Below are 24,408 nucleotides of genomic sequence, written 5' to 3'. Positions count from 1 at the left end.
CAGTAAAGAGTACTTAATCCAATGCTGCTAGTTGTTGTGCATCACATAAGTAAATCAATTATTTTGCTCATTCAGCCCAGTTAAATAAGGCAGAGAGAAGCTTGAAAAAACTTGAAATGCTTTATTGATTTGGAATTTCCTCAAAGCACAGTCACTTGTATTTCAAGTCAGTGGTGTCCTTCTTTTTCATCAACAGATTGACAGCAGTGATGAGTCAAGACACCCTACATGTTTCACTTGTAAATATACAGGAACAAAAACAAGATAATTTAAAAATGTGAAAGGGAACTTCCATAAGTGCATGAAACTGGATTAAAAGATGGGGAATCAAGAGTAGAAGTTAATTTACAAAGGTTTTGTCTTCATAGTCTTTTGAGTGGCACTGTAACTGGGGGTTTGGAGTAGATGCTGGGGGCTTATTTGACTGGTGCTGTATGCAGGAAGGGGTCTGGGTTTAGGGGTCTGGGTTTGACGATCTCTGGTTTAGGGAGCATTCCTTGGTTAAAGGTAAAGATTTACAGTACCTGGAAACCCATCCTGAACTCACTCGTCCAGTTGTGCACTTCAAGTATTTATTCTTTATTTTTTAAAGGCGTCTACTTTTTGTAATGTTGAGTTTCCATGGTTTTCTTCCAAACCCATGACGACTGGATTTCAGTATCCTGCATCCTGGAAAATTACCATTGAATAGGCCATCACACTTCAAAGCTTGATCTTTGTTTTCACAACAAATATTACAGTGTTCAACTTTTGCTACTTGTTTCCATACTTTTTGGTCTTTTTCAACACTTTTCCAAAAATGTAAAAGTTAAAATAAATAATTTCAGACCTGTGGTTGGAAAACACATTTGTAAATAATTTCTAGTTGCACCGAATCAGTTTCTGAAAATACTGTACTGTATACTGGCTGGTTTTTACAAAAACCTCATCATTACACGCGTCCTGGTCTCTTACATGTGCAAAAAAGAGCAGCGAAGTGGATTGTGAGTTGAGAATGGGTGACCAGTGTTTGTTTAGCAGGGTGTAGGGCACAGCTACATTGCTACATGGCCATGGCTTGTTGGTTGTTTTGGTCTGCGGCAGGAGCCTGGTCCTGGGTCCCAGAGCCGGGCGTCAGTCTGTGGTAAAGATCCTGCACTGTGGCCAAAGTTTCCACCATGTCCTCTGGGTATCGTGTCTGCAGTTCTTCGTTGGCAAAGTAGTGGTCATTGGCGAACTCGGAGAAGTATCGTCCCACCTCTGGGTGTCCGATCTCGAGGGGGGCCGAGTGAGGCTCCAGGTTCTCTGGGGAACAGAAATTAAAAAGTGTCACATTCTGATATGAGATAATGTGCATAAAGGTTACCATAATTCAGTAGTAGATGAAAGAAGACATTTATTTAAAGAAAAAAAAAAACCGTCACCACCATTATTTATATACATACCAGACCAGAGGCCTGTACTACGAAGCCGGATTTTCGCTTAGCGAGCCAACTTCAGGGAAAACTCTGAGTTTCCGGTCCTACGACGCTGGTTCACTTCTTAGCGGGCTAGATCTCCATGGTAACTTATGCTGAACGGCTAGCCTGGGGCCTATACTACGAATCTAGTTCAACATATCCTGGATATGTTTTGAGTTATCCGGTTGACTAAATCCAAAACAAACCCGCTCTCGCTAAACTGTCCTACGACGCTGGCTATCAACTCGATCGCTCAAGCCAGCCGCGTCCTATCTAGTTAGGTGCGCGTTCACATAAAAAGGGGTGGTATTTGTACGCATTCAAACACTTTTTCTTTTACCAGCTGCATTCACCTTGCAGGTGCAACTATGTGGCTTTTATCTTGGATAAAGTGTTTAAGTCATGGATGTTTAAAGTTTAACGTCTTCATATTTGTCTAATATTATAGTTGACTTTTCATTCAGGAAGTATGACGCGCTGCGCTGTCAGTACGCTTGTCCATGTTTGTGATTGGTCGAATGCTCCAAATACCACCCCCCTCATGTGAACGCGGACCTAACTAGATAGGGCAAAACTGGCTTAAGTTAACGAGTTGATAACCGGCGTCGTAGGACAGCTTCCCCTGACACACCAACCCGATTTTGGGAGTCAAAGGCCGCATTCGCTGCGCCCTACTCAGGTTGGTGTGTCCCGCAGCGTCGTCTCTTTCCGGCACATTTTCACACCTCCCGCGGCCGATTCGGTAGACAGTCGGCCAAAGAAATCACTTTGATTGGCTGTTCAGCTTAGCGAAGCAGTGCATGAGAAGCGAAGCGGAAGTGAGGGACCAAAACAAACGATTAAGAAGGCACACACAGACGGCTAATCTTTTTCATTTTCATCTCACCCTGACGCAAGAGTTTCTTTTTTATGTTTACATGTTTTCGATCGACGAGAGAGAGTGAAAATGGAACCCAGACGCTATTTGTCGTTTGTTTATATCACGCAGTCTGTTCTTCTTCTATCGGTGTATAATCTGTCTTCCGGTTGTTGCCTCTTTTGAATGACGAATACACACTACCGCTGCCTGCTGGTAAGGACAGTTATTGCCACTCGTCGACTGAAGTCTTTGCGGTGTGTTCGTAGGCGGGCGGCGTAGGCGGGCGGGGTAGCCGACGTAGCAGACGTAAAAGTCGGGACGCCTTCGGTACGCGTTCTTTGGTCTCAGGTTGGTGTGTAGCGGCCTTAGTGAGAGTGCGTTTGTTTTGGATTAGGTAAGACGGCTAACTCAAACATATCCAGGATATGTTGAACTGGATTCGTAGTACAGGCCTCTGGGCAAACACACAACTTTTAAATGTCAAATGAAAATGTGTTTTGGCATCACAAGCTTTATGTCTTCTCCTTGCACTATTTCTATCCTATTTTATTTGTATTTACTTGCACTATTATATGTTTTATTGTGTTGCACTGTTGGAGGAGCCTGTGACCTAAGATTTCCATTGATATATCTACACTGTAGCTATGTAGAAATGACAATAAAAGCCTTGAATCTTGTCTTCCTGCAGCAGTACATGAGAGCAACGGGACTGATCAATACAAAGCTCCCTCAGGGTGTGCAGGGACAGTATGCAGGTGCATGTTAAGGTGTTGGAGAGGGCAAAGATAACAGGTACAAACAATGGAGCTTTGTAGTATTGGCAGCATCAGCAGAGTGAGCAGTTAAGCACAAGGAAGTAGTATTAGGGAATACATATAAATCAGCCTATTGTATTTAAGTGGGGTTCAAATGTAGGTCAGTTTCAGATACTACAAAGGTCTCGTAAAAAGGAATGAGGTTTACATGGCATTTATCAAAGGGTAAATACTGAATGTATTTGTCCCACCTTCAGTTAGATTATAAGAGCTTTATTTCCTCATTCAATGGTTTGTTTATATGCTTCTATGAAAAGTTAAAGTGTTACATTGTTTTGCTGCTGACTTCCTCTTGGCTTTTCAACTAGAATTTTATTTTGTATCTGTTTTTAGTAGATCACATATTATTGTTCATTGCAATTATATAATATTTCTTTACATGGAATTAAAGAGACACTTCTTATTTAATATGAAATTAAGCTGCTGCATTGATCGCTTGACTTCCATGTCTAAAATAATTCAATTATTCATAAGAACATATATTATTTTATAGATTGCTTACAGCTCTGTAGAAGTTTAGAAGTGTTAATCACTCATTAATATCCATATTGCTCTAAACAGAATGAAGCTTTCAAAAAAAGTCACAATCCTTATACTGTATTAGTATTATCACAAGTAAAATGTTTTTACAAATGAAGCTTAGTGGTCATAATGTGCTTTAGGATAAATTGATACACATTCTGATGTTTTAAGCAGATAATACATTAGAGCTGCTTATAATAAATAAATAAATAAATAATCTGAAATGTAAGTCAATCAATGTCCGTTACTAACCGCAACTATAAAGTATTTTACCTTTTGAGTCATTTTAAAATGCTATGTAATGTGTTATGATTGCTGTTTAAAAGCATAATGAATATCCAGAAGCACTCATAATCATAACTTCAGCTCATAACTATAATTATACAGATCTACAAGCAGATTATATTTCATTAGTAGAGCTTAGACAGTGTTACCGGCATATTCTCCCAAAATACCAACAATACTATGCGTATATAAATATGCTTGTGTTAAAAAAAGATTCTTGCATCACCTTATTGCAAGAGTAAACCTAACGTGGAACTGACTGATCTGTATTGTTCTTACCCTGCGCTGCGTAGCGACAAGTCCCATCCTGTACGAGGACGTTGTAGAAAGGCTGGTTGGCCCCGCTGGACAGCTGGTGGACCCTCATGGTGGTGATCCATTCCTGACTCATGGTGCACTTTGGGTCCCAGCCATAGATCACACAGTTATATCCCGACCTGGGGGTACACATCAATCAATCAATCAATCAATCAATGTTTATTTATATAGCCCAATTTCACAAATGTTACATTTGTCTCAGTGGACTTCACAGTTTGTACAGAATATCAATACAACAATATGACACCCTCTGTCCTTAGACCCCCACATCGTACAAGGAAAAACTTCCAAAGAAACCCCACAGTTTAAAGGGGAAAATGGAAGAAACCTCAGGGAGAGCAACAGAGGAGGGATCCCTCTCCCAGGACGGACAGACGTGCAATAGATGCCGTGTGTGAATTGAAAAGACAATACATTTACAACATAGGTAGTCCAAATGCTTGGAAATGCATGTGTTTATAATAGGAAGATGAATCCAGGTGGATGGCAACAATCCTGTGGGAGCCATCAGAAATAAATACAGTCTGTCAATGATTAGGGAGGTATTGTTGCTGTAAGCACAAGACATTGTCAGCGAGTGACTGTGAACTGGCTAGAAGCTAACCGTATACACATGGAAACGGACAGACGATGAGAAGTTTGAAAAGAGCATGTTAGCGTCACCCACCTCTTGTGTTTCATGATGAGGCCGACTGAATACTGGACCTCCACGTGTTCTGCAGCGCTGCGCTTCTTCACCTCGGGTGTAGCAGGATGTTTCTTGTGCTGGATGTGCTCCAGCGTGTGCTGCACCAGGTAGCCCACTGCCCCGTGCTGGGAGGGGTCCAACGCCTGGATGTGCTGCAGGATGTCGAGCACCTGGGACAGAGGATTTTCAATATCGTTATATTATGAGTAATGTCATTTCTAGTTTTAAAGCCTACATCAAACATGAAAGTAATGTAATATTCTGAATATATCAGAATGTTTGTCTTTTCCTGCTTAGTCACTATATCCACATTACTGATGATTATTTAAAAAAAACTACTAATGGTTACGCCTATAACGATTTTGAGGTATTTGGTCAAATATGTCATGATATACAACTTTCGGAATATTTTCCCAGCTCTAAAATATAAAGAGTGCTGCAGGAATCCATTTTGTTAAGCCTACTTGAAAGCTAGCATCGCCAAAATGCCAATGGGATTTCACCAATGGATAATGCAAGAAGGAAAAAGCTAACATTAGCCTGTGAACGTACAACAACCTGGTTGCATAACTTAACATCACCGCCACTAAGCTGAAGGCTTTCTAGTGTTTGGCCTGATGCCATTAAGTAGTCTCATTTAGAAACTTCAGCACACACGGCTGGGATATTTACAGACTTTTATTAGGTCAAAGAACATAATATGTTAACCTAATAAAGGTCAAAGGACTCAAAATTGTTTTCCTAAAAATGTGAACTGCTAGTAAAACCACATTGTGCTGTAATTCCCTCTTCTCAGGCCGTGGAACAGATGTTAAATCTCTTAAACTTGTCTTAACCATAACTTATTTCAGACTTTTAAACAGAAATTGACCATTGACTTCAAGATGAGGGAACCAAGCGCTATGTACATTTTGGGTGCCAGGTTTCATTCCTGGCTGGAGAGTTAGTGCTTTGAAAGATAATACTTTCATATAGAGCATTATTAAAAAAAAGCATCCGGTTGTGTGTCCTGACCTTTTCTGGCCAGATGCCCAGGTGGAAGTAGAGGCGTGCCTGCAGCAGCAGGTACTGCACATTGTCTGGGTTGATAGTGAGGTAAAGGTCAAGAGAGTCTCTCAGCAGCTGGTAGGATTTCTCATTGCCCTCCCTAAAAGAAAACCACACAGTTAGGGTGAAGTAACAAATCATTACATTGATTGAGTCATTTAATTCTGTGATACGTTGAAGGAATTGATTTAATTGTAGACGTCATTTAATAACATCTTATGCCTTGACCATCCATCAAAAGAAGACTCAGTAGTGACAGTCAGATTTTGAGTCTCTCTTACCCTCTCTTGCCGATGTTGAGCAGGTTCCCCACCATCCTCAGCAGAACCTCCGTGGTGCTGATGGCACTGTAGTAATCTGCCGTCACCTGGTGGCCAATCAGGTACTCACACTCCTTGGCTGTCAGCTGTTTGCCTTTACCAAAGGCATCGATGTAGACATAGTCGTAGATGTCCTCGCTCCTGCAGGTGCAACGTTTGGTAAATTATGATATGAAAAATATGTTTTACAGGAATCTATCACAAAGTGTCTGAATAACTACTAAAGCATCAAAGCATGCTTGTATTTCTAACACAATGCACCATAATTAGCTGATGTACATCCATTCCAGTGAACAGAAAACATTTAACTTGCACAGCAAAAAAAAGTAAAATGTAATTAATGTCTATTCTAGTTTATACCAAAAAGACAACCAAAATAGCTGAGAACTTGTCAGATTTCAATGTAGGCTGCCTAAAAATATACTATTAAACAAGATTTGATTTTGAATATTATTTGTTCATGTTGACGACAATAAGCAGAACTAGGATTTTATGAAAAAAGGAAGTTAAAAACAGAAATGGACTTAATGAAGCAAAAAGGACAACAAATCCTTTGACGTACGACCAAAGATTATCTCAATGTCGTTTCATTTCCTGATTGGTTGGTTCAACAAATCATGTAAATGGCAGCTCTACACTGAAGATGATGTTAAAACGAAATGTTAGGATATTTTACTTTCAAACCTTACCCTCTTTGTTTTTGGCACCAGCGCAGCAGAAAATGATTGGGGAAGTTGACAGGTTCCACCTGAACCCCCAGTTTATGGGCTAACGTCATGTAGAGGACCGAGAGGCTTATGGGAATACCTGTACGGCGTAGTAGCACCTGAATGAACAACAACATGGCTTAGTGAGTCCTGAGATTTTAATGGTTGAAAAATGGTTGAAAAGCTGAAAGTGTAAATGATTTTTAAACAATCTACCTGGTGGATGTAAGAGTTGAGAGGGTTGTAGTAGTCAGACTCGTTGCCTTTGTATTGAAGCTGCTCGTACAGGACGGAGTTTAGAGCACACACCACCTGCGTCTGGAGCTCAAAGTCCTCCACGACAAAACAGTCTCCTATACAATAAACAAGAAATCAGACATACACATAATAAATATGGCTGAAAGGGAAACTATTGTGCAGCTGACAGATATGGCCCAAATACAATCGTATTCTAAATTGAGAGAAAGGACATTATTTTTGTTTTTTTGTTTTGCAAAGCCCACCTTGAGCGATGCGCAGGCTGGGGTGAGAGGAGTTCTTGATTTTCAGCATCTTCTTCACTTTTTCTGCAATCTCATCCAGTTGCGCTGATACGCTGTTCAGTGTGACCTCAGCCAGAGGGTTACAATACTGATCCACCAGTATGGCACCTAGAGAGGCCGGCAAGAGCAAGTGAGGGGGTGAATAATTGGATTTAATTGTGAAAATTACAAACAAAAACAAGACCAATCAAATGTGAAAATGCACTGTATGTATAAGCTGAACAGTGCAATTTGTGTTGTTTGACATGTATTCATGCCTCACCCTCTAAAGCTGACTGCTGCTCTGCAGGCTGCTCCAGGAAAGTCTTCAAACTCCTCAGGATGTTCTGTTGTCTCAGGAAGTAAAGGATTTTCTTTGCATAGTACTTCAGAGTCAAGCTTTTACTAAGGAAGGGCGCAGAATGAAAGAGAGACACATTATTGGTCCATTGGCGGGAATGTGCAACACAACAACAGTTTACATACATACAACACTGCAGTGTGTGGCAGGTTTAAGGTCGTAGTGTATGTGCACACTGCTGCTCTTACCTCTTGTCTGAGTTGAGTATGAAGAGGAGTTCGTCTTCACAAAAGTGCTCTGGCATCCCAAGCGACTCAATCTCTGCAAAGCTGTCTCCGAGCACCTGGCCAACACAAGGCTGGGTTACAGATCTCTGGGTTAGTTTGGGCGTAGAAATCTCACATCTCACACAGAGACAAATGCATTTAAGCATCTATTAATGGAAAATGTACTGATTCAACTGATTGGACTGATTGCTTTCTCCTTTCTGTCATATACTGTATATTTATGTATCAAACAAGGGCTGATGTAACATAGTATTAATCAGTTGAGAATCAGTATATATTCAATATTACAAATGGATTACTTACGACTTCTGTGAAGAATCTCTTAGAGATCGATTCCACCGTCCTTCGTATTTGTATGCCAACTCTATGGCGTGTTTTGTATTCTCTGAGCCAGTCACAGCACTCATTTTGACGATAAAACCTCTGCAATCGTGGCCATCTGTTGATGAAGGCAGTAAAATTGTTATTCCGGTGAATCTTTTAGAGCATGATCATAATGCAGCATAATGCCTGAGGCACTATATGAGATGTCTATGAGATCATTTATCATCCTGATGCATGCGTGGTTTGCTATTTGTACAAAGGAAAGCAATCAGGAGAGTGATAGCCAAATCGGTCAGGAGGGCTGAGCTTTTGGCAAGAGCTGCACTCTCCTGCATTTCACAGGCAACATGTTACATTCAAGGTCACACAAATTAATTATTGGCAGTTTTGGGAAAGAAGGAATATAAGCTGCAACGTGTGAAATGTTTAAACGCGAAGATATACAAGCTTCACAGAGAGCTGGCTGCTGGCCTAGCGGGGTGATGCATTTGGTGCATCAGCAGGATGTCAATGGATGACAGCTGCTTGTGAGTTCGCAGTAAAGGAAACCATTTTTAAGTACAATGAGCAATTTAGGGCTCTAAATAAGACAGATAATAAAGAAAAGGCAGCTTCGTTTCGGTAGACAGTGGTAAATAGCCACCAAAAGCAGTAACTGCGACGATATAGCACAGAGAAATAACAGCACCTGAGTTTGTACTGGTGTCCCCAGACCTTCCCCCTTTCATGGCAAACGTCGTGTAGCCGCTTGCAGCAGCAGGAGACGTTACAAATGTCGACATTTTTTAGGACTGGAAAGCACAGGATGTGTTCTAGCAACTCGGTAGGCAGGTCGGTCAAATTTTTTGATTGAGGGTCGGATATAATCCCATTTAGACTTTGTTGTCCCTCTGCGACTGCAGACGTCGCCATCTTTACTGTTTACCCAGATTACCTCATTGAACAGGCGCCGCCCATTTATGGCGCAGGGGGCATGGCTAGGGGCGGGGCAAGGGAGGTGTAGTGCAATGTGATTGGTTGTTCGGTCAGGAGAAGGGAAGCCATGCCACCTTCAGGGTTCCTTGGACGCTCGAGATTTATGTTATTTTAGAAAAAGAATCACAAATGATAAAATAATCAGAAAATATGCAAAAGTCCATTCCTCAGCAGTCAAAAGAAACTACATTTTTAAGGTACTTGTCCACACTCATAACATGTCCATTGTCTGTGTCAAATACAAGTTTGTTACAGATAAATCATAATTTATTTACAAAGAATACAAAACTTCTGTGATGACCTGTTAGCAAAACTCATTGTTATTATTCTTCAGCTTCCTGTAGCACCTGCCAGAAGGGGAAATTAATATCTACGAACAATACATGTAAGTAGGTTTGCACCTGATTCATTCTTTAATAACAATATAGATGTTATTGTTTAATTCATAATATGGGATGTTATTTGTCCAAAAACAATGAAAAACGGCAAGGGCCTATCATCAGTTATCTTGTTTTTTTCCTGGCCAACACTTTGAAACTCAAATCTGAATAAGTGACTACACATTTTAGCTCAAAAATACATTTAGAATCTAGAGCTTGATTATTTTCGACCCTACTTTTTGTATATATTGTTTACATCAGGATACATTGGCTACTTTTGGCTATGGTTTGAGAAATTGCAAAAGAGAAAACAATGTATTATTACTGCATATATTCAGATAGATAGAAACTGTATTGATCCCACATTGGGAAATTATTTTGATAAAGCAGCATTGTAACATAATAATATAAATAATTATATGTTTGACCATAACAAAGCATTGTTTTGTTTTGTCAGTCAATGAATTTGATCAACTGTGCACTACGATGTTATTACAACGATCTTGATGGTACTTGAATGCAGCATTGCTTTGAGGATGAGCTTGGTAACAAATGGTTAGCAGCAGGTAGCTATCGCTTCGAGTAAACATGCAGAAGTGTTTTGAACTGTCCAGGAGAGATATATTGGCTTCATCTTTTTTTTTGGACGCTTAGAAGAATACGTCAACGGATTTAAAGTTATAAAGACGGATACCTTTAGCGCAAGAAATGGGTTTGTAATGTACACGTTAGTTAGTTAGTTACTTATTTTCTTTTTAACCTGTTAGCTAACGTTAGCAGCAAGGATAGGACAGTACACTTGTCTCATCTGCTTATGCTAAAAGTAAACTAACTTGTTTTGTAGGTAACGCGATATTACAAAATACTACAATTTAAACATGGAATCTGTATTATACATTCATAAGTCAAGATAATGTCAGCGATAGCCTCATTTAAACCTGAATGAAATTTGTTTTAAACATATATTTATTGATAGTTGAAGGTGCTAGAGTAAAGCTGGACAGTCACATCCTCGACTGTCTACGCCATATAGTGTAACAGAAATAATGCCTTGACAGTGCACTTCTTTTGTAGGACTTTGTATAAGTAAATAGTAAGTTTGTAAGCTATTCACCATGGCAAGTGCCTTAGCAGCAAAAATGGGATTCAACTCATTGTTAAGAAAACAAGCCAAGAACTTCAACGTCAGGATCTGCACAATGGAGTCAGACATGGAGTTCAGCTGCGAGGTGTGTATGAGTGTGTTTCAGAAAATGAGCAATATTAAATTCAACTTTACTGCAAACTTTACCTGAACATAACACGAAATGCATCTCAGTCCTCCTACTGACTGGGATAACAATTGTCATGCAGTGTATTGCAACTATAACCGTATTCTATGCATTACCATACACTGTAACGACACCTTGAATTGATGTGTTGTCACGCTTTTACCAGGGGACAACAGGGATGATGGTCACATATAATATAGAGTTTCACTTTCGACACTAGATGGCAGCAAGTAACTATGATCAAACGCAATTTGTACAGTTGGTTTATTCTACAGGAGAGCATATCTGTTATATTTATCTCTGTCTTATGCAGCAATGGAATCATGAACATTTTAGTCAATGCAGTATTGAACTTGTCGCAGTGCTGTGTGAATCATCCTTCAGTGTGAGGTTAAAACACACTGATGTATGCTGGTTTTTAATGTATTTTGGGCCTTCCTGTAGTATTTTATGGTTAAGCATATGATTTGGTTGATGATAAAGCAGAGTTGAAAGGCATGGAAATGACTCGCAGACACCTCCTCTGTATTTAAAGGGGAGGAACCCTTCATGGTTTGCAGTTGGTAATTACACAGAGCAGCATACTGTTAGTTGCAGGTTTCTATTTTCTGTGCTGGGATGATAATTGTATCAATTATGGGTTTTGTAAATAGTATTTAGCGGGTATAGGTCGTATAGACTAAGTGTTCATACAGCCCTTGCATAAGATTCTTTGATTCTCCCCTAGTTGCTCCTCCTGCTGTATTGTGAAGCTGTTTTCCTAATTTATTGGAGTTTTAACTGTAACACACACACACACACACACACACACACACACACACACACACACACACACACACACACACACACACACACACACACACACACACACACACACACACACACACGAGACAAGTTTTTGTCATGCTAACCTTGAATGCACTTGACAAAAGCTTGCAGCCAATTTGACTGTCGATAATAAGCTCTACAGGCTGAGTTTTTAAAGTTTTTTGTTTTGCTAAGACGAAATCCTTTTTGTGTTTCAGGTCAAGTGGAAAGGGAAAGACCTTTTTGACTTTGTGTGTCGAACTCTGGGGCTGAGGGAGACGTGGTTTTTTGGACTCCGGTACGACATCAAGGACACCGTTGCTTGGCTGAAGATGGAAAAGAGGGTAAGGGATGTTAACGATGTACTGGTCATTTAAGAGCCATTATTAACATTGTAGATAAAGACGTAGCGGGCAAAACACTGAAAAACATTGACCCGTTTTGCGAATGTTTTTTTCTTTGGGTCATTGTCGTAGGTTCTGGATCAGGAGGTACCGAAGGAAGAACCAATCACTCTTCACTTCCTGGCCAAGTTTTACCCTGAAAATGCTGAGGAGGAGCTCGTGCAGGATATCACACAGCATCTCTTCTTCCTACAGGTAACTATACATAATGTACATCGCTGTTTTGTCACTGCGCAAATAGGTGTAGTTTTGTTTTCCTCATTCCAAGCTTAATCCAATTTAAATAATAAATAAAAATGCTGAATGTTTGGTGATTTTTAACCTCATTTTGCTCTTTTGTCTCTGGATCTTCTCTTTAAATACTTATCTTGTTCCCGTCGTATCTATTTCATTTGTGTCTTTCATGCCATAAAGGCCTCATGAGAATGTTCTTTGTACTCTACCTCTGACTGACACATTTTCTTCTTTCTCTGCTGCTGTTTAAATTGAAATAGCTGCAGGCTTGACAGGTAAACCTGAAACCCAACATGCCTTTTAGGAGAAGCTGTGGATAACTGCCTAGTGGCTGGCTAGTGGGCAGACACCTTTTTTTAAAACCTCTCTTTCCTTGATCGTAATCTTCCTAGAGGGGTGCTATGTTCAAGACTCTAAAAGCAAAACCTGTGGGTGTTGGTGTTATCTTTCTGAGGAACAAGATGAGATGAAATATAGGCTTGAGAAAAAATTGCTGTGTGAGATATTTAACACCTAAAAGCTCTCAAAATGCTCATGAATTCACCATTGAGAACAGGCTGATGTGCCGTATTTGCGGCTTCCTCACTATTCTGATCCGGTGCCAACAGGGGGCATGCGTCCACTGAGTTTCTAACAAGTTGTTGAGCAGAGCCCTCTGTTATACACTTTTCCCATTGTCTCCAGTCTGATAGTGTGCAGCCATGTGGAATCAATGCGCAACATATTACCGCAGCCCTTTCTCTCCTCTTAATACTCTCCGGGGGATTCCTGCGGAGCCATTCCTGCCCTCAAGAGATTAGATTTGTAACTGTCTTCCAATGCTACCAGCCACATTTATCAATTACCAATTAGGACTTAAAGACTCAGTTATTGGCCCAGTTAATGACATATTCTCTATGGGATGCTCATCCCCAATAGCACTTATAGACCATTGTGCTGGTTTAGTTATATGCTTTGAGACAGCAGTGTGCTTGTCTACTTAAGCTATATAACAAGTATCTGTTTCCTTAATCCATTTAAAGGTAGTTGAAGCAATTTATTGGTTTTACGGGGAGACATCGCTTTAAAAGGAAAGAAGCAGCAGACAAATGACTCAACAGTTAAAGCAGCTACAAGGGAAGAGGAATACAAATGCTTAGCCTTGCGCCGCCTGTCTCCATATTACTCTCATTAATTCCCACAATGTCGGGCGCAGGCCTCTGTTCAGATAGTGTCACAGGCATGACAGCTGGATTAGCGCTTATCGGAAATAATCAGCGACCCGGATACAAACACACACACCCCTCACACACTTAAGACCACTCACACAAACAGACACATCTTTGTCACCTCTTTAGCAACAACATTTGTAAATCAGATTGCGGCCTCTGTGTCTAAGCGCTTCCCACAATCAGTCACCTCTGGCTCCACACCTCAGTTAGTTCAAAACAAAGAAGACAGACTGGCTTTGTAAATGATAAGGTTTGAAGCACTAAATTGCCCACCACCACGGCTGCAGCAGGTTTGCAGCGTCTCACCTTGCGTTCCGGCTTTGTGCTCCGCATGCAGTTTGAACGTTTGTGATTCCATTAGTGTGACAGGTGACAGAGCTCCTGTAGTGACACCTGCACTCTTAATCTGCAGGGAGCTTGTTAAAGGGGATTTCCACCCATTTTAAGAATTCATGATATGACTGGGATCTGTGATAGTTAAGTCAACATGAACCACTCTATAGCTATAAACCGGAGATCTAAACCTTGCATTTGTCACTCCTAATGATTGGAGTGTATTCACACACATAGAAGCTGCTAGATCTGATGAATTAGGAAAATAGGCGGCACTCTCTAATTATGATTCAAAGCTTTTCAAGGCGCATTACTTTCATTTCATTATACTATATACGCAAGCAGATACTCCTAGAGCAGCTTAATGACCATATACATTAATGTTGGCTTAGGTACATAGTTGGTGTCTAATAGGTCCCAATGTGGCTATGATACTCAAGTTTTAGAATATTTATTTAGCAAAGTTTATCCTGTTTCCAGGTCCAAGAGCTCTTGAGAAAGCATCAGTAAGATGTTGCAGTATAGCTGTAGCTTATTTACTTAAGGTTTGCAGCATATCCTAAATTGGTCTTTTTTGGCTTATGAAAATTGGTACCTGAAAACAGTTTAAGCTCTATATTGTCTCTGTATTTGTCAGCGTGGAAATAATGAAATACAATTCTGGCTGTGGAAGGTACAGTTGTTAGAAAGTTGTGTTTCACCCTACACTGACTCTCTTCTCTCTAGGTATCTTATTCTCATCGTGCTTCAGTCTAGTACGATCACCTTTCAATCAGCTCCAGCTCCTTCACCTCATATGATATTTGATTTGAGCTGGTTGCTCTGACTTTAGGGCGTTCACATTAATTTCCCACTAGGTAACATCTAAGCAGAGCAAATGTCTTGCAATATGCGTATTGGCAGCCGGATTAGGATCCGATCTTAAATGTATTTAGTTATTTCTTGTCCCATGCTTCACCCTTCTACTATAATGGGGCCAGTAGGTAATCCTGACTGAAAAACAGACCACTCGAGAGGGAAACAAACTACCCAATAGCACAGATTTAGATTTATTTGGGAATAGATTTCTTTTTTTTTTTAATGACTTTAATTGTCTATATGTGGCCTTTGTTCTAAATACACATCTTTTTTGTTTTGCATAGGGTAAATAAAAAAAAAAAAAAAAAAAATGCTTTATGGTATGCATTAAACACTCAAGTTTTCTAAGCTACATGAAGAAAAGAAAATGAAGAAAGAAAAAATACAGCCCAAAAAAAGATTGCAAATGAATCAAAATTCATATAAATAATAATCATATTAAAGGGGATTATAATTCAAACAAACAGCAAACAGAGCTGGTTCTAAGGCGGGTTCAGCGAAGACCTAAAAGGGCTTTTTAACAAAAAATAAACAAAAAATTAGTTTGAATTACAAGTAATTGCATTTGGTCCCTCCTCAGGTGAAGAAGAACATCCTGGAGGAGGAGATTCACTGTCCTCCTGAAGCCTCCGTGCTGCTGGCCTCATACGCCGTCCATGCCAAGGTAAGTGCTCTCTGTGGAGCTAAAGATCAATCTATGTTTGAATTCATCCATGTATTCTTGAATGGTTTGTTTACATTCACTTTGATCTGTGCATGACAACTTCTTCTCATCCTCATGTGCTAAAGAATGGGATCGTTTTCAGGCCTATCCCAGCACAAGGAATACAGTGACATCTAAATAAACCCTATCTGTGCTTCATGTCATCCTTTGAGTTCAAATGACTTTGACCCGAGAAAATATGTAGTCGTCTGTCTCGAGCTGTCCTGACCTGGTTTATATCTCATTACATCTTGGGTAGTGAGTTCTTTGAGGCTGTAGATGACTATTTATTTAAATAAACTGCAATAGCCTAGTGTGGCCACTTTCTCAAAATGACATGCATTTAATGTTCCTTTGATAAAAGTATATTGTGCCTCTCTTTGTCCCTCACAACAGTGCAGAGAGACTGCATGCTTTATCACGTGCAGGCTTTTTTATTGCAATCTGCTTATATCTGCCCCCCCTCCCTAAAACACACATTAATCACCCACAATTGATCCAGAACTCTACAGTCCTCAAAAAGACCAGAGGGGAACACATTAGACCGGCCACAAGTTACTTCACCTGCAAGTTTAAGTATATTGATTTATTTAACTTCCTGGAGTGCTAGAGGCAGGAAATGCATTTAATTTGTAATCTAGGACCCTATGTACTCTGGAAGTAACTGTTTCTAAATGGATAAACAGCTCTGCTGAAGCAGTGCACGCTGGTTTGAGAAGCCTCCCAGCAGATCTTGTATTGAATCCCGTTTAATTAAAGAGAGAATACAAAAGCTACTGAAGCAGAGGTGCAGCCGAATAATAGTGTCATGTTGACCTCAGGATTACACCTTCCTTACAGTGTTGCTACTGATGATGAAGCTGTGGCCTCTTCGGGCTCTGACCTACACTGAAAGAGAGATGTCAGCACCAGGTTTAAAGGTCCCATGACATGGCCATTTCTACTGATCATAATTCCATTGTTGAGGTCTACTAGAATAGATTTACATTGTTCAATGTTCCAAAATAACATCATACAGCATCTCTGTATAGTATGTGTATTCACTCTCTGTCCTAAACGGCTTGTTGGAGCTCCTGCCCCCGCCCCCCCCCGTGAGCCCACTGTGCTTTGATTGGTCAGCTCGCCCACTCTGTTCTGATGAGTCCACCACCGTTACAGCGGAACATCAGTGATTATGTGTTACAATGGCGTTTGTTAGCAACCAGAAAATGACACCAGTAATGACAAACAGATGAGAATGCTGCGTGGGGCAGAGTCCTGCACGGGTCTGATTTTCAAGACCCGCTCCCGCCCCGCACCCGCGACGTGCAATACCGAACCCGCCCCGCTACCCGCACATATTGCCAATTAGTTCCGCAAACCGACCCGAACCGTCGGCACAAGATCCGCAAACCGACCCGCAAACCGACCCGAACCCGCATATCCTATGAGCAGTGAAAACATGCAATTATTAACACATGCAGTTATGTATTTGGCTCAAAAAGTGTGGGATGTTGGTTATTTTCTCCATCTAGGATGACACCAAAAGCCTCCCAGACGTTGGATTTCGCTCTTGAGGAAGAGTTATTGACAATGCTGTATTCTCCGAGCTTCGCCTTCACCTCAGCCATTTCGAATGTGGCGCGCTCAGCAGCAGATTGATGCGGTGCAGAGGTTATGATTATGCGCGGTCCCGCGGGGGAGAGGTCTGAGGAATCTTTAAACATTAAATTAAATTATTATTATTTGTAATATATTTATTATGCAACACCCGCGACCCGACCCGCATCTTCTTTGTTTTACCCAGAACCAAACCCGGATTTTTTTTTGTGAAAAAATACTACCGACCCGATGACCCGATGCAGGACTCTGGCGGAAAATGGAAATAGAAAAATCCCCAACGAAGCGTTCTGGTGCAGCATAGACAGGTCTTTTCTGTGTTAGAGTTTTACTCGCTACAGGGTGTACTTTGAGGGTTTGTGACTTTGCAGACCGCTTACATGCAGAAAAATGACGGTAATAACCGGAAAAGCATGTCATGGGACCTTTAAAGAAAATGGTGGGTCCCTCCCTTTGGGTTGGGAGCAGGTGGCTGCCCTATTGTTGGATTCATCGGGGTCTTCATCTTCTGAAGGCAGATTGAAGGCAGTTGTGCATGCACTGTTTATGGTACTTTTCAGACAATTTATTGTACTTTCAACTAATTTATTAGGGTTTCTATTAGGTATCCTTTATATGCTCTAAAAGGGCCCTATTATGCTTTTTGGGGTTTTCCCTTTCCTTTAGTGTGTTATATAGGTTGTTGGGCATGTAAATGGCTGCAAAGTCTCCAAAGTTCCCTCTAGACTATAGAGGGAGTTTCTCTCTCACACTGGATCTTGATAGTGGAACCAATAACACATTCTATGTTCTTGGTTGCTTGCAGATGAGCAGAAGAGTTCTCTGCTATCTAGCAATAGAGGGAAATGTTTTATTTTGCAATACTTTTGGAAAATAATTGACCCTAACTGTAAGTAAGTGGAATTAGATAAATCTTAAATTCCACTTGCCTTCAGGAACTCAGCGTAGTGACTAAATGACCAACATTTCAGACAGAGCGGGATGGAATGGGCTCCCTTTGTAGGATGGCTGTACACGAAGAAGCCTGGAGTAGAAACCCTGCTCCTTTGCATTTAAAGAGGCCAGTTGAGATATTTCAGGCATCTGATCACATTGACCCTGTGGTGAATACTAAATCACATTGTTAAGATGTGTGTGTTAGCCTGGAGGTGTGTATGGGGATGTGAGCAGTAGAGGCAGATATTTGCGTGGGGGGTTTAGTGACAGTATATTTAGAAATATATTTAATGTTGTATTGTCCCGTCCAACTCAAAACTAACCTTGTTAGACTGATTCAAGAAAAAGCGTGTTATAATCATAGTTATTTGTACAGTAATGGTATTATTTACTTTAATTATTCATTTTTTAGTCCAGGTTATTTTTGCATCAACTATGTAATTTTTTTAATAAGAGTTTTTGTCCTAATGGGTTTAGTTTGTGGGGTAACTTTGTTTTTACTATTTGTGTTTTCATTAAGATTGCATCAAGCCTTCTTTAGAGCTATAAACTATAAACTGCATTAACCTGTACGTAGCTTGCCGCATTACAAATAGTTATTGATTTATTTGTCAAGGATCAAACATCAAGTTACCTGAAGTCTATGGAAATCGCTTCACAAGAAAAGGCTCTCTTAATAAACCTCCAGCGATCTCAGCCGTTTTGGTTGAAGGATCCCGTCTCACTGAAATCCCCAAGTAAGTATATGGAGAGCGAGGTGCAGATATCTGACAGGCGGATAGGCTCCAGTGAGACCCCAGCTCTACCTCGGGGGTTTGGAGCCTTCAGAGACTCTCCTTCACCTTACCAATTTAACAGGGCTTGAGACGCGTGTATAAAGTCCCTACACACCAAGCCGATTTCGGCCGTCGATAGATGTCGATAGATGTCGCCGTCGGGCCGTCGATGAGCCTTGTGTCGCCCTACTCAGATTGGTGTGTCCCGCACCGTCGTGTCTTTTCGGCCGTGCCGACACCTTCCGCCGCCGATTCGACATGTTGAATCGGGAGGCTAAAGGCTAAAGGCCGTCGGCCAAAAATCACTCTGATTGGCTGTTCAGCTTAGCGAATCAGTGCATGAGAAGCGAAACGGAAGTGAGGGACCCAAACAAACTATTAAGAAGGCAAATCTGAGATTTCATTTAACTCCAGCTCTCGACACAGGTTCGGGAAAGCCCCATGAGCTTCTCGTTGTAGAGTGAAAATGGAACGCACACGCTATTTGTTGTTTGTTTATATCACGCAGTCTGTTCTTCTTCTTTCGGTGTATCACGCAGTCTGTCTTCCGGTTGTTGCCTCTTTTGAATGACGAATACACACTACCGCCGCCTGCTGGTAAGGAGAGTTATTGCCACTCACGCTTGCGCAGTTCGTACGTGCAACTTGGCTGTTGGCTGAAGTCTTTGCGGTGTTCCAGTGTGAAACATGGCCAAGACGCAGGAGACGTGAGGCGATGTGAGGCGACGTGAGGCGACGATCCGTCGGGACGTGTTCTTTGGTGTTCTTTGGTCTTCTTTGGTCTTCTTTGGTGTCAGTTTGGTGTTTAAAGACCTTAAGGGAAAATCTGAAAATGAGCTGGCGACTTGTTACTCTCGGCTGTCAGCGCGCACAGAAAAAAATATGGGGCCACAATCTGTTTTCGTTTAATCAGCAGTCCACTTTGATTAGAGCCAATGGGAGTACATTGGTGTTGTAAAGGGAAGACAGGTACTTGTTTAGCGGTGCAGCTGCTGAGAGGTTTTTGGCAGACTTTCCCCTACTCTTTCTCTACTCATGAGCTGTTTTTGTGCAGCCTATGAGTCACGCAGTGGGATCTACTTCGCTACCTTCGCTCATCTTTAATCATATTATGACAGCCTGAAGAAAGCAAAAGGCGGCATAAATGTATACATTACGTTTTTTTTTTTTAAATAAGGTGAATCATAGCTCTGTTAAGGAAAGCACAGTCGCACACAGAATCCGTGTGTGTAATCAGTTTCCAGTGAGATCAAAAAGTGGTATATAATTTATAGAACAGCAGGGAGCAATAAAAACTACCCTAGTATGAGAAACGGAGTGCATGAGTGGAGCGGATAATAGAAGTTAGGATTACTGCAGGGATTTGTGTGAAAAAATGACTTCTTTACCCTTATCTCACCTTGAACACAGACACATGTTCATACAGTAAGTTTCCAAGAGCTCAGGCCACAGGAAAACAATTCACGTTGTATCATCACTAACTAGAAGACAATTATAGTCATCAAATATGGTGTCAACAGTTTGTAACCCTATATATGACATGATTAAGGACACAACTTACATTTTATGCATTATTCTACAATCCACTACAACAGTTATGTGACATTTACTCAATGTGAATAAGACAAAATACACAAACATTACAATGTCCATCTAAAGTTTATAATAATAAATCGTAATTATTGTTTTTTCTCAAAAATATGCTTCTCAAGGGCACCTAACAACTAATTCAGTGATTCATCTGCAGATTACTCTCTTAATTATTCAACTAATTGTGTGGTCTATCACCTTTTACTTTAATCACAAGTTTAAGTCAATGTCCTACAAAAAATTACTGTTTCTAAGAAGTATGATTTAAAGAATGCAACTTTTAAATGTTAACCACTTATTGAAAAACACTCCCCAGGTATCAAATAAACAAAATATCGACACGCTGAGAATAACCCTTTGATAATGTATAAAATGTTCCACACATCTAAAAACGACACTAACCTTTCTGTGGATAGTTGTGTGTGTACACTGTGGGAGCGAACAGTTCAGTCTCAGTGGATCAGCAGAGTTTTTTTTAAAGCCCCCTGCTTTGATTTCTGAGTGGGTGCAGTGCGTCAAGGAGGTGTTGAACAAGAATTTCAAGAAACAGCCTCTCTGGACAAATTCACAGGGAGTCACTCTGCGAGGTTGAATATAGAGTAAGGTCGGCTCCCTCAGCCAGAGTGCCACAGAGGGCGTGGAGTGCATGTTCATCCAAGAGTGGAGGGACATGACAAACAAATATAAACAAATGACACTGCTGTAAATCACTGGTTTACAGGGGCCTCCAATAAGACTTAAACCTAAGCTACATTTAAAAAAATTGAATGAGGCAGCCTTTCGTCTACAGTGTGTTTATTTTTAGACGTATTCCAATCCGATTTATTTTCTATCTCACTGCATATGACACGGATATATTTCCAATCTATGTAAACAGCTAAGAGCTTTACAGAGTTTCACTTTACAGTTTCAATCCAAACCACACAATATGGTATTTAATACTCATGGCATATGTCCTTTTATCCTTGAGATTATGTAAATCCTACTCTGACTCAACTGTCATAATATTGATGCTCCACCGCAGCTTGGGTAAACCAGCATTACCGTGAGGGACAATGAGACATGGAGATGGAAAGGAAATGATATGGCAAATATTTTACAACTAGATGCAGAGATATTTTTAGGCATGTCGTGCACCTGTGAAGGAAAAAATGTGGAGTGTGTATATATATATATATATATATATATATATATATATATATATATATATATATATATATATATATATATATATATATATATATATATATATATATATATATATATATATATATATATATAGATATATATATATCTGGCATTTCAACAGTGACATTTCCAGTGCCAGATGTGAATATAGATTGATATATATATATATTGATATGTCTTCCATCAATTATGTAGCAGTTACAAACAAACAAGTGATAAACTAAGGGAGTGTAAGCTCTGTTGAGGGGAAACTTGAGGGAGAGGATGTTATTAAATGGCCTTCAGCTTCTCCACTCGGTTAGTCACTGCACCGCTGCACAGGCTTTCAGTCTGTGTTGAGCCTATTATATTTTGTAATATGCTGTTTCTCACACTGAAAATCCAATTCAACTTCATAATAAAGTAACACAACCAACACAACAAATATAATTAATTAATTAAAACCGTTAAAGTGGTTCAAACGCTTATTTTTCTATTGTGTACAGCAAGTCCAGCATTAACAAAAACAGCAATCATCAATGTTCTCTAAATTGTATTTTTAATTCTCTTGTCATTGTTCTAGCACTTAATGTTGTTATGTCTTCCAAACACAATGTCATGAACACTGTGTAATCAAACTTAATTTGAAACAAAGTCACTTGCAGACTGGTCTTTACATTCTCTTTACTCTTTTCACCAATATCAAACACTTTTCGAGGATGCCCTTTTCAAACTTTTTTTGAACCCGTAATTTCTACTGCATGTTTAGGCTTGACTCGACTCATTTGTTGCACCAAGTCGTTCTCTCGAATACATTTTATTACTTCGCTCTTAAGGAGAATGCAAGAACTGGTGTTACATAATTTTCAACTTGGTTTTCCCTTTCCTGTAGTGTGTTATATAGGTTTGTGTGTAATAATAGTATTACAAAGGCTCCAATCCCAAAGTTCCCATCTCTCCCACACAATCTTTTTTTTAGCATAATCTGACCTCTAATGTCTGTACGTGCACATCGTAGGGCAGCTTGCATTTTTTCAAAATCTAAGAACATTGCGGTCACTATTGAGGTACCTAGGCTTTTTAGTAATGGCGAATTTGTGCAGGATATCCTGTCTCGTGCTTTTGACAATTCTCTTTCTCTCTTAATCACTCATCAGTATTGTTTTAACTCAACCTTCTAGTTTTGGCTTGGCTCACTCAGAACCTTGACCTAGATGGTAACACAACAAATTCCAGGATCTATTTGCAACTTTTACTGATGTTAACAAAAAGAAGATTCAAGTTGAGAACATGTAACAAAAGAACATGTACATAGCATACAGCAATGCACAGATATATAGGTACAAATTCAAGTTAACCTGCTTGCATAAATCTACAGTCATAGCTCACTCTTTTTAAACAGTAGCTTCATGAATAATTCATATCATTCCACCAGTTCTAAAGTAGCCCAAAGGAAATTCCCCACCGCCACTCAGTCATGCCTAATCCATCCATATCTCTCCTCAAACATGCATGTTTTAATTTGGATCCGGGCTCCAGGATGATAAGTGATCAGTCTCGGCTCTCTTGGAGATATTTCTAATAGCATCATTTACACCGTCTCCTCACAGCCTGAGTGTGTGGTGCACGTTAATGACCTGGTGGCAGACCAGCCTCCATTCATTCTCCAGGAGACCCTTTTTCTCACAGCCGCTGTGCTTTCATCTTATGAACAGCTCCCAGGAGAGGCCTGCTATTGGAGGGAAGGTGGATGGTGGCCATTAGTGATTTGAACCCTTTTGGCATTTTTGCTCTATCTTGCAGTACGGAGAGTACGACCCCAATGTCCACAAGCCTGGCTTCCTGGCCAAGGAGGAACTTCTTCCAAAGAGGGTGAGTGACAGCCGGTATTACACATCATCATTGATGAGCCAAAATGTTTGCAAATTGATTGTATTTTCTGCAGCATTCATCTATATTTATGTTTGTGTCCCCCTATTTCAGGTGATAAACTTGTACCAGATGACTGCAGAAATGTGGGAGGAAAGGATCACGGCTTGTTACGCAGAGCACAGGGGCAGGACGAGGTAAAAAACCCTACACTGAACTGTGAAGTTCCACAGCCATCAGCACATTTTAAATTAAAGTTCACACAGGATGTGTTTAAAAAAACGGTTCCACAAGAAATGGTTTATGCAAAACCGAAGTTCATTTTGGCAGAAGGACAAAAAAAGCTCACATAGAAATTGTCTCTGAAAGAAACCTTGTATGCCTTTTCTCAGGCTGTCTGTACATAGATTGTATTGTTGTGAATGAAATCATTTGATTTGTGTGGTCAAAGGTCACTGTGACCTCACTAATTATGTTAGCATTGATAAATCCACGGTATGACACTTTCAACACCTATTGCAGCACCAACAAACTGCACAGCTTTCCACAGCTTAAAACTCATTACGTGTAACAACATGTATTTTCACAAGAGGAAAACCATGTAACACAAATGTAGCTATTTTTCAAAAGAGAATCATTTAGCGAGGAGCAAATGTTTTAAAGTGAAAAGGACTATAGAAATGCTGTTGTGTAATTGGTTTCATAAATCTACAATGACACCAGCATGAGAATTAGTTGTTCTGTTACTACTAAGCTGATCTTAGTCGAAAATTGAAAAGGGAGTAAGTGTGAGGGATGTAGAGTGTCTTTAAACTCCTGTGTGTGGGGGGGTGTAGGGCTGGAAAATGAGTTCTGAAAGCCA

General features: G+C 40.3%; 2 protein-coding genes across 2 annotated transcripts in view; one reads left to right on the top strand and one right to left on the bottom strand.

Moving 5' to 3' along the window:
* Nucleotides 1-106: 106 nt before the first annotated feature.
* Nucleotides 107-9,352, bottom strand: fbxo21 (F-box protein 21). The gene is made up of 12 exons (XM_034118729.1): nt 9,122-9,352; nt 8,413-8,548; nt 8,071-8,180; nt 7,805-7,926; nt 7,504-7,650; nt 7,217-7,353; nt 6,983-7,119; nt 6,255-6,434; nt 5,941-6,073; nt 4,906-5,096; nt 4,200-4,357; nt 107-1,284 (listed from the first exon to the last, which is right to left on the bottom strand). Exons 1-12 carry the CDS (start codon nt 9,343-9,345, stop codon nt 1,043-1,045), a joined length of 1,917 nt encoding a protein of 638 aa, XP_033974620.1. The 5' UTR covers nt 9,346-9,352; the 3' UTR covers nt 107-1,042.
* Nucleotides 9,353-10,339: 987 nt separating this feature from the next.
* The window catches only part of nf2a (neurofibromin 2a (merlin)), a 35,068-nt gene continuing 20,999 nt past the window's right edge, over nt 10,340-24,408 (top strand). The window contains exons 1-6 of the mRNA XM_034118590.1: nt 10,340-11,017; nt 12,085-12,210; nt 12,343-12,465; nt 15,487-15,570; nt 23,481-23,549; nt 23,661-23,743. Coding sequence (XP_033974481.1) covers nt 10,904-11,017; nt 12,085-12,210; nt 12,343-12,465; nt 15,487-15,570; nt 23,481-23,549; nt 23,661-23,743 — 599 coding nt within the window. The 5' untranslated portion in view covers nt 10,340-10,903. The remainder of the gene's footprint in view (nt 11,018-12,084; nt 12,211-12,342; nt 12,466-15,486; nt 15,571-23,480; nt 23,550-23,660; nt 23,744-24,408) is intronic.

This window comes from Trematomus bernacchii, unplaced genomic scaffold, assembly GCF_902827165.1.
Source record: "Trematomus bernacchii unplaced genomic scaffold, fTreBer1.1, whole genome shotgun sequence".
Lineage (NCBI taxonomy): Eukaryota > Metazoa > Chordata > Actinopteri > Perciformes > Nototheniidae > Trematomus > Trematomus bernacchii.
This window is presented reverse-complemented; position numbering and strand designations above follow the sequence as displayed.

What these genes read in the sequence shown, in the direction of transcription:
- fbxo21 (XM_034118729.1), bottom strand. Translation starts at nt 9,345, where the DNA reads ATGGCGACGTCTGCAGTCGCAGAGGGACAACAAAGTCTAAATGGGATT. An exon ending in GGACACCAGTACAAACTCAG is followed by an intron (nt 8,549 to 9,121) that starts GTGCTGTTATTT and finishes CTTCATCAACAG; the next exon opens with ATGGCCACGATTGCAGAGGT. An exon ending in CTCAACATCGGCAAGAGAGG is followed by an intron (nt 6,074 to 6,254) that starts GTAAGAGAGACT and finishes GTTTTCTTTTAG; the next exon opens with GGAGGGCAATGAGAAATCCT.